Below are 20,442 nucleotides of genomic sequence, written 5' to 3'. Positions count from 1 at the left end.
TATATATATATATATACATATATTTATCTTTCATATTAATGTTGTTGTTTAGAACTTTAATCATATATTAATCAAAAGTAATCTTTAAAAAGTATGACAATCTTTAAAAAGTATTAATATAAAAAGTATTAAATAACACATTTCTATTGGGCGGCAAATCAACATTTTAGAATGATTTCTGTTGGAATTAATTACATCTTAAAGAACAAAACATTTATTTTACATTCAAAAAAATTGTTTTACTGACTATGATCAAATAAATACTGCCTTTTCTTTCCAAATGTAAATTTTATTTTCCCCTTCATGTTGACTAAAACATCAAACAAGCTTCACATGTACTGCTAAAGAAATAATGATCTCCAAGTCTGACCATAGTATTTATGACTTTTAAAGTCTGTGTGTTGCATAACCATCTCCAAATGTCAGAACAACTTCACTCTTTGCTGTCAAAGAAGGGCTTAGACTAATAGACGAATAGACTAATGCAACATTTATGCGCTTCGCTCCTGAGATCCTCTCTTACAACAAATGAAGGATACAGTGGATTTCAGCACTTAAACGCTCTTCAAATCACCCCAGCAAATGCTCCGTGTCCACAGCTCGCGACTGCTCTGGAGAAAGTGCTGCTTCAAAAGGGGAAAAAAAAAGTGCTGCTTCCCCTAACTTGATCTAAACACCATAATGACACAGTCGATATGATTGTGATCATTGCGAAATGGAGAGTAAACATGTGCGGATATGCTTCTCTGGCCCACAGCGGCTATAATCAGGCTACCCAATCTCAGTCCTGATAATAAAACAATTACGGTCTCCATCGTACCACAGAACCGGTCGTAAACCACAGCGGCGCTTTCAGAGCTTGACAGGAGCAAGGCTACATTGGTCACCAATTTGTTTCGCAGTGGTTAAAATGCTAATGAAGCCATGGAGTCAGAAAGGTTTAATTACGATGTCTCATTGAGGGCTGAATTGGATTCAAACAAAGTGTATTTTAAGTGTACTGGTTAGTGCAGGTATAAAAATGTGTTTCATTTGAATAATTTGCACCTTCCTTTTTTTATTTTGTTTCCCAGGGCTACCACAGACCAAGACACTACATAGCAACGCAAGGTAATTAACAAAATACATTATCTAAGAGACGTGAACACCGTCTACATATCTATCTTGCAAGTGTAATTAATTAGAATGTACTAGCTTTTATATGCTAAAAGCAACTGTACCAGTGTTGTAGTATCATGCACACCTCATAGCTTTACAATTTCCTATTACTAACATTTTAAGGCAATTAATAAACATACCTGATCAACAAAACTAAGAGATTAGATTAGATTAGATTCAACTTTATTGTCATTACACATGTACAAGTACAAGGCAACGAAATGCAGTTTAGGTCTAACCAGCAGTGCAATAGCAGCAAGTGCAGGATATAGGTATAAGTTATAAAGTGCAGTTATAGAAAAACTATGGTGATATTTACCATAGTAAACACAATCTACATGTCCATCTTGCAAGTGTAATTAATTACAATGTACTAGCTTTTATATGCTAAGGGCAGCAACTGTAGCAGTGTGCGCAGTATCATTGAATGTAGTAGTTTGTGTCTGCATTAAAAAAAAAACATGATAATTAACCTTCCAGTAAAATTGTAGGTGATGTTTAACAGAACAAGGACATTTTCACAGTATTTATTTCAAGATATACTATGAGAAAGTATTATTTATTTTAGTTTGGCTGGAATAAAAGCAGGCAATGTGGTGGCGCAGTAGGTAGTGCTGTCGCCTCACCGCAAGAAGGTCGCTGGTTCGAGCCTCGGCTGGGTCAGTTGGCTTTTCTGTGTGGAGTTCATGTTTTCCCCACGTTTGCGTGGCTTTCCTCCGAGTGCTGCAGTTTCCCCCACAGTCCAAAAACATGCGGTACAGGTGAATTGGGTAAGCTAAATTTTCTGTAGTGTATGAGTGTGAATGAGTGTGTATAGATGTTTCCCAAAGATAGATTGCAGCTGGAAGGGCATCCGCTGCGTAAAACATGTGCTGGATAAGTTGGTGGTTCATTCCACTGTGGCGACCCCGGATAATAAGGGACTAAGCTGAAAAGAAAATGAATGAATGAATAAAAGCAGTTTTTTTTTTTTTTTTATTATTTTTTAAGGTCAATATTGTAGCTTTATTTAATATAATAAATTGTTTGTTTGTTTTTTTGATTGGCTATACAAACCTAATGTTAACGCAATTAACCTTGTTAAGCCTTTAAATGACACTTTTGGCTCTATTTTAATGCTCAAAGTCTAAAGGCTTGTACACACCGAGACACTTTTCGTTTGCGTTGACGTTTCTCCGGATTCAAACCCAATCGATTTTCACTGGCGTCGAGCAGAAGAGTATGCAAAATCACTCCTTGATGTTAGATTGCGCTGCACAAATTTAAGCTTTTGACACCTGCTTGTAACACAGAAGAAGAAGAAGAAGACAGAAAGTTGACACGCTTGTTGTTAAAGATACTGGTGAATCGAACAAGCATGGATGGTTCAAGTAGCAGCTCCAGATGTAGCGATGAAGAAATGATTATTGTTCAGTGCAATAAACGGCTCCACGTTCATCAGCGCATTAAAACAAAAAATAAGCATGAGGTTTTTTTTAAAAAATAATGCTTTTACATCTGGTGTTTTGCGCGTTGGTGTGCACGATCACATTAGCGGCCTTTATTTAGTCTCAAGGCGTTAAACGTTGATGAAAAACATGAGCAAAAAGCGTCCTGGTGTGAACTGGCTTTAAAACACATGGCGCGAAAGCATTAAGAGTATGTCCGAATTCACTTTTGCTATTTTAAGGATGGAAAAATACGGTTTGCGCCCTGGTGCATGGTCTAACAGGGTTGTGCTTATTGTGCTTATTCTCTTAATGAATTATGTGTGTGTTTTGAGCATAGCGTGCATTAAACCAATCAGAGTCTCATCTCACAATCCCTCTAAGAGTCAGTTGTGTCGCGTCATGGTGCGTTTGCTATTTACATGGCGGACTTTGTAAGTGGAAAAACTGAACACATCACTAGCGAGAAAACAATTAAACAGAGCATCTGCAGCGCAAGGATAGAGAACAAGCCTCCTCCATTCGGCCTCTTTACTTTCTCTTTACTTTACCTTTACTTTTTACTTTACTCTTTTACTTTAGTGGTTAAGAAATTGGTGGAAACTCACTCCACTACAGACATCCATTAGCCTACATAGGTAATTTTGTTTGTTAAGCGCAAAGATTTGTTTCAAACAATTTCTAAATTCAGTTCTAATTTCCAGTAATCGAATAAATGAACAATAATAATGAAAGGGGGTAAAAAACAAAAAACAAACACACATCCTAATTTTATGCCCCATATAGTACAAATTGTCATGAATAAACTGAAAAAGCCCCCCGAGATGAGGCATGGAGGCAGTGGTTTTTATATTTATGTAGAAAATTATATTTTTGTAACATTTTAATCCTTTAATGTTTTTTATATCTAAAGATATTTGTGTATTGTAGTACATCCTGTGTGCATTAAGCAATGTGTAAGTGTTTGGACCAATGCAATCGCACAGAAATTTGTAAGTTTTTGATTTAGTGGCTAATTCGTATGAATTCATACAATCTAATTCAAACAATTTAGTACGATTTGCTCATTACCCAATGACGGTTGGGGTTAGGGGTGGGGTTAGGTGCCACGTCTCCTTAAATCGTACATTTTCAGAGGACTGAACACGTACAAATTCGTACGAATTAGCCACTAAACTGATAAAACATAAAATACGTACGTTACCTAGTGAGATCAGGCTGGTTTGGACCCACAGAGACCCATAACTAACGCGCTCTGCACTGGACAATGGAGCAGCTTTCAGTCTATTTCAGTTCCTCAAAATAACAACGTGCCAACAATGCGCCTTAACACACCACGTTTTTAGACCAGAACGCCTATGAGTCCACAAAGTGGTGCAAATGGATTTGCCATTTAAACAACGTAGCGCAAAATATGAAAATTACAGTTGTGCTGGTCTGAAATTAGCAACAAATCGTGCCAGACGCATCTTGTACCTTATTACACGGGTATATGATAGGGCCCTTTAAGCTGAATACTATCTTGCAAAGTAACAAGTGAAATATAATGTACTGTCATCACGACAAAGACAAAATAAGTACATTTTTAAAAGTCAGATGTTAAAACTATTATGTTTATAATGTCTCTGTTAAACAGCAGAGTAATAAAAAGTAAAGTAGTGAATAAAAATAATTACATGTTATAGTACAAGTGTTAAATTTCTGCCTACGTTAATTTTAACTTTAGCTTTTACTTCTAGTGTACTATCATCCACCAGGCTGCTTTATTATCTTAATCTACATCAGTCCACTATTGTCCATTAGAAAGAGCAACCTAGGACACATTATCATGAACCGCTGTGGACCTGCCGTGATCTTTCCTTCAGGGACTCTCTGCGAATCAATAAAGCGATGTTGCATTTTATTTCGGGTTTTTTGTGAGTGTTGCATGATCCCGGTGGAGGTTTTCTAAATGTGGCACTCCTTGTCTTATGTAGGCCCCATGCAGGAGACCGTCAGGGATTTCTGGAGGATGATTTGGCAGGAGAATTCAGCCAGTATCGTCATGGTAACCAACCTGGTGGAAGTTGGCAGGGTGAGCTCCTTCTAATGATCTCTTTCCTTAATAAAAATCACCGGATTAAGAGGGTTATTTACAAAGCACTTCTCCGGTTGATACACATTTAACTACAATCTCATATATACACACTGCTGAATCGATGTAAAAGTTTCATATTATTTTTAAAGTTGAAATGAATTCTAAACTGATGCTTTTTTCATAGAATATTTCAGTATTTATTTTCAATGACTTATGGATGCACACAATAGAGAAGAAACAGTTGTATCTGCTTTCATTCTATGCCAACTTTTAAAGTGCCCCTATTATGTTTTTTCCAAAATTACCTTATCTATAGTGGGTTATGAAGCTCTTTGTGAAAGTAAAAGTTCTTAAAAGTTTTAAAGCTCAAATTGCACGATAAGGAAAGTTAGTTTTCTCAAGACAAGGAATGGATTCTGAACCACTGAAACAAGTAATCAGGATCCCAAAAACACATCTGCATAATACCGGCCTATTCTTTTCATTGGCTGCATAAGAACTGGAATCACATCTTCACTTTTTTATTTAGGAATTATGAGAATTTGTGATCATGTGGGCATGTTAAACCATGCTTAAATCAATCTTCACACACATGCAGTTGAAGTTTAAACACAGAGAAAATTGTTAGCCCTCTTTTGCAATTTTGATTCTTTTTTAAATAGTTCCCAAGTGATGTTCAACAGGATTTTTTACTGTATATTCTGTAATGTTTTTTCTTCTAGGGACAGTCATAATTGTTTTAGTTTGGCTGGAATAAAAGCAGCTTTAAATTTTATTAAGGTCAATATTATGAGCTCTAATTTGCCTAGTTTACATAATAACCTAGTTAAGTCTTTAAATGTCACTTTAAGCTGAATACTAGTATCTTGCAAAATAACTAGAAAAATATTATGTTACTGTCCACCATGGCAAAAACTAAATAAATTAGTTATTAGTAATTAGTTATTAAAACTATATATGTTGCATTAATATGTGCTAAAAATATTCTCTCCATTATGCAACACTTGTGAAATTATTAAAATTGTATGCATTATTAGGATGGCTAATAAGTTTGGCTTTAACTGTATAAGTAAAGCACTTGAATATTTACTGTTAACCAGTGTTGGGGAAAGTTACTTTAGAAAGTAGTGCATTACAATATTGAGTTAGCCAACCCCCACAACCACGACTCTGGACTGCCTGTATACATCTGCTTACTCCTGGGGTCCGTTCTTCGTACGTGGATTACTCAGTTAGCTGGATTTGGTTATTGACGATTTGACACGATCCAGGATTGTTTCGTTCTTCAAAACTCATCCGAGAGTTTTTGTCATAGCAACAGTTCTGATGGCTCAAACCTGGGAGCAGGCTCATTTCATATTATAAACAGGATTAAATCGGGTCAGCTCAAGCAAAGATAATATTGAAACTGAATATTGAATATGATATTGAATATTGTACCGAATTCTGATATTTTCTTACAGTAGTAGTTCTATACACTTGTGAAAATAGTAAATTTAATTTTTAAAACTATATATAAAGTTTAAAAAATATATGTTAATAAAACTTATGCAATCTGCACTCCGAAATAAGACTGTCACCTGGTGGTATTAAAGAGAAAATTTATTGATATTAATTTAAACATCCAGTTATTCTTTACACCGATTAAGAAACTGCAGCTACGTCGGTGCCGATGGTGTAGTGGTTGGTGCGTCGACGTGTGTGATCCGGTGCTCAAGATGACCCGGGTTCGATTTCCGCCTCGTGGTCCTGTGCCGATCCTTCCCCTTTCTCTGCTTTCCACACTTTCCTGTCAGTACTCTCTACTGTCCTGCCAATTAAAGGTGAAAAACCCAGAAAAAATAATTATATAAAAAAAGAAACCGCAGCTACTATAATATTACTATGGCTACTATAATAAAGAAAATCCGCCCTAACTGTAAAACGAAACAAATTGCTAAATACTCCTGACACATGATAGAGTAAAGCCTGCAGCTCACAGCAAATGTGGAAAGTTATTGTGTATCATATTTAACAAACCGTTTACTACAAATTTTGTGTAATTTTACTCAAATGGATACTTGAATATTATTCAGATGATGTCATTACGCTGCTGTGCCGTCAGCCAATCGTTGCATTGCTGATCATGATTTCGAGGATCGATCGAGCTGTCCTTCACAACACACCCAGCGATCTCAGATCAGTTCATTCAGACATTTTAATCTGATTCGCGAACTTGTTTGAAGAACCAAATTAGCCAGAGATCAGTTATCAAGATTAAGAGATCCAGGATCTAGATCATTTAAGCGAGGTACGAAGAACAGATCCCTGGTTTGACCATTGCTTTCCTGATCATTCTCTGTTTAATAAACCTGCGTTTGGATCCAAACTTCCGTTGTCACATTCCGTTACAATATGCAAATTAGCAGTTTTACGTATTTAGTGATTTTTAATAGTTTAAAGTGATATATTATATGGGTTGGTGTTGTGTATTACACTACAAAAATCTTGTAATAAGTTGCCAGTACATTTTCTGTTATTTTACAGACTTATTTTTCTACATCTACATTATTTCTTACATGTTATATTATTCCAAATAACTAAAAGGTTAATAAAAGTCACTTTATTAAACTGTAGAGCTGAATTTTCAAAATCAGAAGTTGACAGAGCAGAGATCAACATCCCATAATGCAATTCACAACCGTAAATAAACAGAAAACACTTACGAATCACAATACGGAAAGTGTTAATTACCAGATATTTATGACAGTGTAGTTTTGTGAGCTTCACTCATCAAATTAATGTAGATTCCAGCATGCTATAAAGTTTCCTTACATTCAAGGGAAACTTTAAATGAGTGAGTGGGTGATTCTGAAGGACATGATCAAATTAGGTAGTGCGTCTTTGAGAATATCCCCGACGAGAGCAGTTTGATGTCACGATGAGTATAATTGAGCGATGTTCAATGATTGGCTCCAGTGAACTCGGACCACAGGGGTTGTTCATTCAGAGAAAACATCCAGTCTGACAGGTGGCCAATTACACCTCTCTGAGCTTTCAGAATGTCATCAGGGACTTGTTTGATAATACTGTTTCCGCAAATGCCAATTTGACTTAGGCCTTGCTGTAAGAAAGAGTAATACTGAGGTGAATTGACATGCAGGTGTTGTGTTTTAATGTGTACGTGTGGGTCTCTGTGTGTCCATGAAGGTGAAGTGCGTTCGCTACTGGCCTGACGAGACCGAGGTGTATGGAGATATCAAAGTCACACTGATCGAAACGGAGCCGCTGGCAGAATATGTAATCAGGACTTTTACTGTACAGAAGGTAAAATCTCTTTTCTGATTAAATGTTTCTATATTGTGTTCTTAGTTTCTTTGTATCTTTTATGACGGAAATGCTTTTAAAACTGAATTTTCAACAATGTCATAGAAGCTGTTGCATGATGTAGAGCTTATTCATTCATTTTCTTTTCGGCTTAGTCCCTTTATTAATCCGGGGTCGCCACAGCAGAATGAACCGCCAACTTATCCAAGTTTTTACGCAGCAGATGCCCTTCCAGACGCAACCCATCACTAGGAAACAACCATACACACTCATTCACACTCATACACTATGGACAATTTAGTTACCCAATTCACCTGTACCGCATGTCTTTGGACTTGTGGGGGAAAAAGGAGCACCCTGAGGAAACCCACACAAACGTGGGGAGAACATGCAAACTCCACACAATAATGCCAACTGACACAGCCGAGATTCGAACCAGCGACCTTCTTGTACAGCTTATATGCAATTTAATAGAAATTTATAGAAAATTTATAGCTCTGATTTATTATGCAGAGCTGTAAAAAAGAGTTTAGTTTTTAAAAAGTTGTATATAAATTAGTTTTTTCAGTTTAAGATCATCAAACAAATTTTAAAATTACACAAAGATAACCCTAGTAAAATGCAAAATGCGTTTTTTAAAATATGACTTCATTTATTAAGAGATATTAAATTAAGAGACCATATTGTATGGGTCAAAGTTGTACAAATATAAAAATAAAAAAAATAATTATGATTAAGAGACATACTGAATGGGCTAAAATTGAACAAGTATTTTCAAACTGTTTTTGCAGTATTCATTCATTCATTTTCTTTTCAGCGTAGTCCCTTTATTAATCCGGGGTCGCCACAGCGGAATTAACCACCAACTTATCCAGCACATGTTTTATGCAGCGGATGCCTTTCCAGCTGCAACCCATCTCTGGGAAACATCCATACACACTCATTCACTCTCATACACTACGAACAGTTTAGCCTACCCAATTCACCTGTACCGCATGTCTTTGGACTGTGGGGGAAATTAGAGTACCACAAGGAAATCCACGCGAACGCAGGGAGAACATGCAAACTCTACCTACTGCGCCACTGCGTCACCTTGTTTTTGCAGTATTTACAAAATAATTGTATATACTGTACATAAAAAGCATGTTTAATGTGAGTACACCCATCAGGGAAATGACGTCAGACTGACGTTGTACCCCAATGTTGTGGGAACATTGCATTTTGTTTGGAAATGAAAGTCCGGTTGACGTCAGAACCCAACACCTGGCCGACGTCAATGTTTATTGTCCAATCTAAAATCAACCAAATGTCAATGTTTAATGATGTTACAGCTTGATGTTGTGTGGACGTTACCACTATGACATTTATGAGACGTTGGATTTTGATTGCCATACCTGACTAATAAATGCCAGTATTAGACCTTAATATGACGTTGGTTTAAGATGTTGGCTTGACGTTGGATTTTGATCACTTTCCAACACAACCTACAATCAGCCAAATATCAACATCTATTGATGTTACAACTTGACGGCGGTGGACGTTACCACTATGATGTCTATCAGACGTTGGATTTGGGTTGCCATACCTGACGAATAAATGTCAGCATTTGACATCAATATGACGTTGGTTTAAGATGTTGGCTTGACGTTGGATTTTGATCACTCTTCAACACAACCTAAAATCAACCAAATATCAACATCTATTGATGTTACAACTTGACGGCGGTGGACGTTACCACTATGATGTCTATCAGACGTTGGATTTGGGTTGCCATACCTGACAAATAAATGTCATCATTTGACCTTAATATGACGTTGGTTTAAGATGTTGGCTTGACGTTGGATTTTGATCACTCTTCAACACAACCTAAAATCAACCAAATATCAACATCTATTGATGTTACAACTTGACGTTGTGTGGACATTACCACTATGATGTCTATCAAACGTTGGATTTGGGTTGCCATACCTGACGAATAACTGTCAGCATTTGACATCAATATGATGTTGGTTTAAGATGTTGGCTTGACGTTGGATTTTGGATTACTTGCCAACACAACCTAAAATCAACTAAATATCAACGTCATTTGACATCCTTATTGAGGTCAAAAAAATGTTGTCCTTAGATGCTGGCTAGACATTGAATTTTGCTCACCTGACGTTACAACCTAAATCTAACCTAATATTAACGTCTTATGATGTAGTTTGCCTGCCAGGCAGTGTCTACCATATTGTTTCTAATAATTTTGTAAAAAAAAAAAAATTGAAGCAGTAAAATAATATTCTATTATCATTTAGCATATAGCAGATATTTTATATGTTTAAAAATAAATAAATAAATAAATAAATACATAAATAAATAAATAAATAAATAAATAAATAAATAAATAAATAAATAAATAAATAAATAAATAATCAAATAAATAAATAAATAAGAAATATATCAATAATTGCTATATTTGGGCTGCACTGTGATCGTCAAATGGAATATTTTAATATGTCATCAAATTAGTCTATTTTTGTAAATATTCAAGATATGAATATTTCATGAAAATGAATAATCACATGAGAAACTTTTCCGCAATCACTGCATGGATATCTTCATCCGGTCTTATGATCATTCATACCATGTGAACCATCTGCTTATGTTTAATCCCACAATGCATCTCTCACTCAGTTGCTTCTATTGTTCTTAATATACAGGAACAGCTTGACGTCAGATCTGCATAAATTAAAACGGAAAAAGGCAATGTTCTAACAAACAAACTTGAAGAGATCTTAACGTAAGCCAGGAAACAATATTGTGCAATGAAAGGATATGGCAATAAAAGCTCTTAGAAATGTGTAGAGTTTTGTTGTTGGATGTTGTAATGTGAACGGAGCAGATGTAGGAGCTCTGATGGTGTTTGGGAGTTGTTTTTGTGGAGAAACGCAGCATGTCATCAGCAACTTTCTTAAATCACTCACTCCATCTGTCTCGCAAGGCTGAAGCTCCTCAAACACTTCAGTCTTCAGCTTTGAAAGAGAGATGTTTGGTCCTGCTCTCTGTGTTCATAATGAGTGGGAGAAGAGAATCACTAGAGATGTTTTCTGGTCTCTGCAAGTGAGATAAAATGGGGACTTTTGCATAAGTCTCCTGATTCTCAGATGGTTGTCCAGTGAAAAGACCCTCAGATTTTCAAAGCGACTCATCCATCTTTTCAGAGAGTTTCCCAGTGATCTCTATTCTTCTAAAAGCATGAATAATGCAAATACCTAAATGTTTTTTCTGAAATCAAATGAAAGCGTGTTATTATTTGGCTATACAGTATATACAGTTAAAGTCAGAATTATTCAAATTAATCACTTAAAAAATATTTAAAAAACTGCTTTTATTCTAGCCGAAATAAAACAAATAAGACTTTCTCCAGAAGAAAAAATATTATCAGACATACTGTGAAAATTTCCTTGCTCTGTTAAACATCATTTGGGAAATATTTGAAAAAATAAAATAAAATTACAGGTGAGCTAATAATGGCATATTGTTTTTATTTTTAATGTTTTTAAAAATATATTTTAAGTATATTTAAAATGAAACTTTGTAAATTATTTAAAGATATAATGAAATTCTTTTTTACAATAACAACTTAACAATTTCATTTGGAGGTAATTTATCCGTCAAATTTGATGTGTCATTGATTATATTGTATTTATAATATTAAATGTATGTCATTGATTATACTGCATTAAATATTTTTAGATAGAGTAGTTTAAAAAAAAGCTAAGCCATTGATATAATTTCTTCCACATATCAAATTAAAATGTTGTCCTTTAGAGCACATTTTCATAAAATAGTTAAACTTAAAAAATTGTTAAATATAATATATTTGGTGAAGTACCCTGGTATTATTATTATTATTATTATTATTATTATTATTATTATTATTATTATTATTATTTTACTTTTATTCTTTTTCTTTTGTCTCATTTATTTATTTTGTTTTTAATACCAATGTTTGAACTTCAGATGTATATGAGCAATATCACACGAGTAGCACTGGTGGGAGGCGTGTGTTTGCACAGTGGTGTCCCAGCTGTGCTGATATCCAGCCATATCGCACTGCTACTCGTGTGATATTGCGTTTATACAACGGTTCAACGGCACAATTGAGTATATAAAAAAAGAAAATCAAACACGGAGAGTCTAAAAACCCTTTTGTATTAGGAACTACTTCCGCCATTCATTCACATCTGCAGCTGACGTCAGAACAGCAGAAGCCGTTACTAATTCACCAACGTCACTTTAGAGCTAGTGTTTGAATGATTCTCAAGCGTAATGTATAAGGTGATGACAAAACTGCTGATTTTGCTCGCATTTTAAGATTATAAGGCTGAACTTGACATGAAATGCCTTCCATCTACAGAGATATCTTCTTACAGTGTTACAGTCTACAGTATTTCTCTTTTGCAATCGGGATATCACAATAATTAAACCCGAAAAAAGCAGCGCAATCACTGCCAGACTGCTGTTGTGTTTGCGATAAGGAGGGGGTGTTCGGAGGTGAGGTCTCTGAATAACACTGTTGAGAACTGGGATAGGAAAGCAACTATTAAAATATGCACTGTCCTTATGAATAAACTGCATAGTTGCAATCTATAGAAAAGGGAGAAATCGACTTAGAATATCGCTTTCCAGTGTAATAATGATTTGATCAGGTGTAGTAAGAAATCACGCTTCACATTTTAATCTTCTAATCAAGGGCTTATAATGTAATCCTGGCGCCATCTTGTGGCTAGATGACGTTACCCGTCTTTGGCTAATGAATGCCGAAGCGTTGTCTCTCAGAAATGAGAAATATTTTGAAATAGGCACTATCCTTATAAATAAACTGTATAATTGCAATCCCAACAACAACATTCTCGAATAAAAAAAGCCTCAAAAGTACATTATGTTGTCCAAAAGCTGTAATATTTGTCAAACTGTAGAAAGTTTATTGATCTGCTGTCACTCTTTGTGGGCGGAGTAATACACAAAGGTGAAGAGGCTGTACGAGTGCTGTTATTGCAGAATATCACACTGCTTTTGTGTGCCAATCAGATTCGAGAACCAGACAGAACTGTTGTATATGTATGTATATATATATATATATATATATATATATATATATATATATATATATATATATATATATATATATATATATATATTGTATACATATACATGGTGAAATTATTTTTATATTTTTTTTAATTCAATTTTACTCCCTATTTTATTTCATGTTTTAAAATACCAATGTTTGAACTCCAGAATAGTTTTAAAAAAACATTGGGTAAAATCAAGTAAGCCTGATTTTAAAGATTTTTTTTCTTTTAATTTTCCTTTTTCTCAATTATTTATTTTTTATAACAATGTTTGAATTTCAGAATAATTAACATATATTATTATAATATATTTGGTGAAATGATTTTTATATTTTTTAATTCATTTTTCTTTCTCTATTTTATTTTATTTTTTTAAATACAAATGTTTGAACTTCAGAATAGTAAAAAAATCAATATTTGGTCAAATAACCCTGATTTTAATATATTTATAATTATTTTTCCTTTCTCTGTTTTATTTCTTTTTTAATACCAATGTTTGAATTTCAGAATAGTTAATATATAACATTGATTTGAATATTTTTTTAATTCATTTTCTTTTCTCGTTTTTATTTAATTCTTTTAAAAATACCAATATTTGAACTTCAGAATAGTAAAAAAGAAAACATGAAACAACCCTGATTTTCATCTTTTTTTGAACGTCAGAATAGTTTCAAAAAAATCTATATTTGGTGAAAAAAATTTGTTTTTATTCACAATAAATAAATAAACATTATTCAGAACAATTATCATTTTCTGAGGGAACAGTAATCACTAAATTACATTTTTTTCATCTAAAAATTATCAGCTCTTTATAGAATTATTAAAATTGTACTCAAGCTCATATCTAATAAATCCAGCAAATACAGAGGACTGAGATTTTTTTTGTGGTCTCTTAATTTTATATATACAGTTGAAGTCAGAATTATTAGCCCCCCTGAATTATTAGACTGCCTGTTTCCCCCAATTTCTGTTTAGCGGAGAGAAGATTTGTTCAACACATTTCTAAACATAATGGTTTTAATAACTCATTTCTAATAACTGATTTATTTTATCTTTGCCATGATGACAGTAAATAATATTAGACTAGATATTTTTCAAGACACTTCTATACAGCTTAAAGTGACATTTAAAGGCTTAACTAGGTTAATTAGGCAGGTTAGGGTAATTAGGAAAGTTATTGTATAACGATGGTTTGTTCTGTAGACTAATGAAAAAAAATAGCTTGAAGGGGCTAATAATTTTGTCCTTAAAATGATTTATAAAAAATTAAAAACTGCTTTTATTCTAGCCAAAATAAAAAAAACACTTCCTCCAGAAGAAAAAATATTATCAGACATATATCTATATATATTTATATTCTTTGTATCAATAACATGTTTCTCTGGAGTGTCTCTGTGCCTCAACATCTCCCAGACTAGAGTATTTAGCATTTTAGGAGTGCCATGGTCAGACAGTTTAAATTCGAGCATTTCAAGAAGGGACTCAGTTATGAAAGTAGTAATATTCAACATCAGTGGCATTAGCTCTCTCATCCCTAAAATCATTCTTGAGTGTCCTTGTGTGTCAAGGAATGGATTTTAAACCCAATCTAGGTTTCAGTGACTCTTGTCATGAATAGCAGCTCAGTTACGACTCTCCAGACACACACACACACACACACAGTCTGTATTATTAAAAAGCAACATGGGTCCTCGTCTGGTGGTATCAGCAGCTCCAGGCACAGATTATGGCACTCTCAATCCCAAATTATAATTAAAAGCTTATCAGAGCATTAAGTGCTGTGGAAGTAATGGGAGAAGATGTGTACTGTAACACAACATAGTGTGTGAAAAACCTAAACGCTCACACTGATCCAAGTACAGTGGTTGGGCAGTGTTTCAAATACTGAACATCGGGCCCTGAATTGTTTTTCAGCCCTTTTTCACACACTAAATAGAGAAGAAATTGTAAAATTAACACATCCCATGCAGAAAGACTCTACAATAAAGACAGGTCATTTGATTTTTACTTGTCTTGACGTTTTTACTTTGATTGGTTGACTGAATTATTTATTTTGTTTTGTAGTTTGACATTGTTTATTTGTTTTCATATTAATTAAACTTTTTTTTTATTTGTGCATTTTTGTGAAAAAAAATGTTTTATTAATTATTATTTTATATAATTATTTTCTGAATTTTAATGTTATATTATATATATATTCTATTGTTTTTTCATTATATATTTTTTATTTGTATAATTTCTTTTTTTAATTTGCAAGTTAAAATAAGTCAATTTTCTTGACTTCTAACTTAATGTTTTCATTTTATTTTATTTGTAAGTTAAAATAAGTGAAAGTTTTCTTGACCACTAACTTAATGTTTATTTTATGTTATTTAATTATCAACATTTTATCGACTACTAGCTTAATGTTTTTATTTTATTTAGTTTCATTTTATTTTATTTGCAAGTTAAAATGAGTCAAATTTTCTTCTCTAGAAACTTTATTTTTTGTATTTTATTTTAAATAATTTAATTTTTTCCCTAGTAAAACGAATAAAAAAATCTACTATATAATAATGTTTATTTTATTTTATTTTATTTTATTTTATTTTATTTTATTTTATTTTATTTTATTTTATTTTATTTTATTTTATTTTATTTTATTTTATTATTTGCAAGTTAAAATTAATACAAATTGTCTGCACTGCTCACATAACATTTTTTTTATTTTATTTGCAAGTCAAATGAATTTAAATAAATCAATATTGTCTTGACTAACTTAATGTTTATTTTAGATTATTTTATTTTATTTTATTTGCAAGTGAAAATAAATCAAAATTTTACTGACTACTAGCTTAATGTTTTTATTTTATTAAATTTATTTGCAAGTTAAAATAAATTATGTGGGGTCGCCACAGCGGATTGAATTGCCAACTTATCCAGCACATGTTTTACGCAGTGGATGCCCTTCCAGCTGCAACCCATCTCTGGGAAACATCCATTCACACTCATACACTACGGGCAATTTAGCCTAACCAATTCACCTGTACCACATGTCTTTGGACTGTGGGGGAAACCGGAGCACCTGGAGGAAACCCACGCGAACACGGGGAGAACATGCAAACTCCACACAGAAATGCCAACTGACACAGCCGTGGCTCAAACCAGCGACCTTCTTTCTGTGAGGCGAGAGCACTACCTACTGTTCCACCACGTCGTCGACTACTAACTTAATGTTTTATCATTTAATTTAATTTATATTTATTACTATTTTATTTTTATTATATTATTGTTAAATTTTATTTTGTTTCATTTGCAAGTTAAATTAACTACTTGCAAGTTAAATTGACTACTAACTTTTTTTATTTTACTATTTGTTTTATTATTACATTGTGAAAGCTCTCTCAGCACCATCAAGTCATCCATATTGTCGAATCCTTCAATATATCATAATATTTACACTGTATACCCTGAGAAATATCCCACATGGTGTTGATTGTTATTGACTGGGTTTGGTAATCCTAGCCATCTTCTAGCGTAATCTTCTACCTGTTATCCTGAGATGAAGACACCTGTTGGTTTGAATCTCAGCACATGCTCTTGTTTGCAGAAGGGTCACCATGAGATCCGGGAGATCCGGCAGTTCCACTTCACCAGCTGGCCCGATCACGGCGTCCCCTGCTACGCCACAGGCCTGCTGGGCTTCATCCGCCAGGTCAAGTTCCTCAATCCTCCAGACGCAGGACCCATCGTGGTTCACTGCAGGTACGGTCCTACAGTTTCTGTTGTTCCCAAGCTTATATGTTTTCTTATTTCCATTTTCTGTGAGTTCAAAGATTTTAAAGTTGGACTGACAGTATAATTATGAATTTAGAATAAGATTTTCATTGATTATTTAAATTACACATACTTTCTGAGGACTTTCATTTATGTTATGCTTACAGTATATAGTTTTGTTTACTGTTTTTTAGGGTGATGTCACATAGTATTGTTTTTGTTATGGCTGTAAATTGCTCAAATAAATATTTAAATAATAATTAATATTTAAAACCGTAATATTATATTTTTAAAAAGTCATTAAATCAATTTGAATGTGCTGAAATAACAAAAAAATTATAATTTCTTAAAATAAAACCGTAAGTAAAATATTACTATTAGATTAATAATTAAATGATTCGTATTAATAATTAAATGTTTATATATGTTTTTTCCTGGTCTTCAAGCTCATGTTAAAATTTTTATGTAAATAAAACTGTAATAATCATTTAAATGAGCTGAAAGAAATTAAGTTAAGGCCTAAACCGAAGTGAGTAGCCAAGTAAATTATTCATATAACCAAACAAGTTGCTAAAATGACTAAAACTGAAAAAAGTTTCAATAATAAATAAATAAATAAATAAATAAATAAATAAATAAATAAATAAATAAATAAATAAATAAATAAATAAATAAAATGAACGCAAAACAAATAAAAATGATGAAAGAAAAATATTATAAATAATAATAGGCCTAATTTATAAATAATGCTAGAATGCATTACAACACACAAGTGTTTACTGAATACGTTTCTGGGATAACACTTTATTTTAGTAACAATTCTCATTATTGAATTTATTGAGAATTTATTACCTACTTGTTATTAAGATATTAATGGTTTAATATCTAACATTAACTGTGTATTAATGCTTATAAAGTATGTATTTTGCATGATCTTGATCTGCATCCCTAATCCTATGTAATACCTAAATCTTGCTACTACCTTTATAAATATTAATAAGTAACTACTTAGTAATTTGATGAATTAATAGTCTTAGATTATGGTTTATTAACTCTTTGACTGCCGCTCCACCAAACGGTTGACCATGTTTTTACTGTTTTGAATAATGACTGTCAAAGTAATTAAAAAAATGACTGTTTTAAATAATAGTTTACACACACACAACATTGTTGGTTTACAAAAAAATCAAACAAACGTCCTGTTGCACTACTAATCTTGTACAAACCTACGCAAACGCAGGGAGAACATGCAAACTCCACACAGAAACGCCAACTGACCCAGCCGAGGCTCAAACCAGCAACCTTCTTGCTGTGAGGTGACAGCACTACCTACTGCGCACTGCGTTGCCCTGAGCTTATTCTCTTAATAAGTTTTGAGAATCTCCCGTTCCCTTTAAGAGTCAGTTGCGTCGCTCCATGGCGCACTTGCTATTTTTGTTTGTTAAGCACAAAGATTTGTTTCAAAACTGTTTCTAAGATTTCTAAATAACATTATACAAAAGCAAGTTGTCGTGAATGAACTGAAAAAAGGCATGGAGGTTGTGGTTTTTATATTTATCTACACAAGCACTCCGGTGCTCACGGTGACCTGAGTTTGATTCCGCCTCGTGGTCCTATGCCGATCCTTCCCCTCTCTCTTCTCCCCATGCTTTCCTGTCAATTCTCTCTACTTTCCTATCCAATAAAGGTGAAAAAATAGCAACTCACCAACAATGCGCCTTAACACACCTCTTTTCCAGACCAGAACACCCATGAGTCCACAAAGTGTCGCAAATGGATTTGATATTCCAACAACATGGCGGAAAACAGGAAAATTAGGGTTGTGTTGGTCTGAAAATAGCAACACATCATAGAAACACGTCTTGCGCCTTATTGCCCTGGGTGTATGATAGGGCCCTTAGTATTCAAAAATTTTTTATTTTGAATATGGTTTTAAAATAAATTGGTCTTACACTTCATATTTTCATATTTTTCATAGTATACATATTCATTCCGGTAAACTGACATATCAGCTATTAGGTAGAGGCTGATATTTTAGAAATACAGTATGGGATGTGTTGAATAAATGCATTGAGTGTGTTAACTAGTGACATTAGGAGTTAAGAAATGCAATCCAGCTTTTTTCTCGGTTAGGGTAGTTAATAGCCTGAATTGTATATTAAAATAAAGTGTGACTGTTTCTGGTCTATTTGGCATATTGTAGATGCAATTTCATATTTGTTCACCTTCCATGATGTTAATAAGCACCATTCCAACATTGCCCTTCTTGAAGGTCTTCCTCTGTCATTAACTGATAAATGAGAGCATGGGTTTGTGTGTTTGTGGTGCTGAACACAGATAATGCTGCTGTTTTATTACCGCAATCTTCACTCAGAGCAAAACAAATTGAAATCATTTTAATGTGAAATAAGCTAAATGCAATGATTCCATTACATGCATTTAAAGGGGACCTATTATACTAAAATCCCTTTATAAAGGAGGTTTAAACACAGTTGTGGAGCAAAAGTGTGTGATTATAGACTCTTTTTACATTTCTGGGTTTCTCAGTAGTGTAAGTCATCATAGTTGGGAAAACTCAGAACACAGTGAATCTTATTTGCTCAAATAGTAATAGGAAAACTCCACGATGATGTTATAATAATGTTCAGAAAAAGGAAAAAATTGTGAGACTGATGACGGCAGTCAGAGAAAAGACTAACGTCAAATTTACACAAGCGGTAATTCGTTTTTGTAATTTGAAGCAAAGATGACATATTACATACATAAATACTTATAAATGTTCATACTATTTAAAAAAAATCAAGATATTAAAAAGTTTCAAGGATTTCAGTTGCTGATGACTAGTAAACGCGTCATAACAGGCTTGGGAAAAGGGTCCATAGCCAGCCTCATCATAGAGGGAAAGCCTCGCCCATTAGTGACGATTGCTCCCTCATTTGCTTAACAGCCCTGAGTGAGAAGCAGCCATCCACCATAAAAGGTTGTTTTAGCCAAAGATCATGTCAGCAACTATGAGGCTTTATAAATGTGGAGCTTTAAGATATGAATTTTTTATATAATATTTTATAATGAACTTCTATAATGAATTTATCGAATAAGAAATGAACACCGGAGTCTCCACTGTCTTCTTCTGACCCTCTTCTTATTACATTTTCAGTTTTTCACAGAAATAACACTAGTCCTGTTTTTGAATTTGCCACTATGCTGACACATAGGCATTTGTCCATCAAAGGCTCTTTCTGAAAACGTATCCCTACATTTCTGGAAATCGCGAGCTATGTAGTCAGAAGTATGTATGGCTGCATTACATCTTTAAAACAAATGCTCAAGGTGGTGTGACGACCTCCCTTTTTGCGTTTACCAGCTGTCCGCTTACCTCCGTATGGGTGGCTATCATGGCTCGCCATGTATGTTGGCGGGCTTGAGACGCAGAAAGGAGTTGATCACGAGCTGGCGTGGTTCGAGTCGAGCGAAGAAGGGTTCCAGAAAGCATGTAAGACAAAAAAGATAAAATAAACAAGTAAATAACAGGGTGAGGATGTGGTAAAATCTGAAAACATGGTAAAAATTAGGCGAGGGCTTTTCTTTTTCTGGATTG

The 20,442-nt window shown here is 33.7% G+C and overlaps 1 protein-coding gene across 1 annotated transcript in view; it reads left to right on the top strand.

Moving 5' to 3' along the window:
- Nucleotides 1–20,442, top strand: part of ptprt (protein tyrosine phosphatase receptor type T) — a 535,469-nt gene that overhangs the window by 479,087 nt on the left and 35,940 nt on the right. The window contains exons 24-27 of the mRNA XM_056460746.1: nucleotides 1,074–1,110; nucleotides 4,562–4,659; nucleotides 7,852–7,968; nucleotides 16,678–16,832. Of these exons, the coding sequence (XP_056316721.1) occupies nucleotides 1,074–1,110; nucleotides 4,562–4,659; nucleotides 7,852–7,968; nucleotides 16,678–16,832 (407 nt within the window). The remainder of the gene's footprint in view (nucleotides 1–1,073; nucleotides 1,111–4,561; nucleotides 4,660–7,851; nucleotides 7,969–16,677; nucleotides 16,833–20,442) is intronic.

Source organism: Danio aesculapii, chromosome 6 (assembly GCF_903798145.1).
Source record: "Danio aesculapii chromosome 6, fDanAes4.1, whole genome shotgun sequence".
In the NCBI taxonomy this organism is placed as follows: Eukaryota; Metazoa; Chordata; class Actinopteri; order Cypriniformes; family Danionidae; genus Danio; species Danio aesculapii.
The sequence above is the reverse complement of the archived record's forward strand: the minus strand, read 5'-3'. Positions and strand labels throughout refer to the sequence as shown.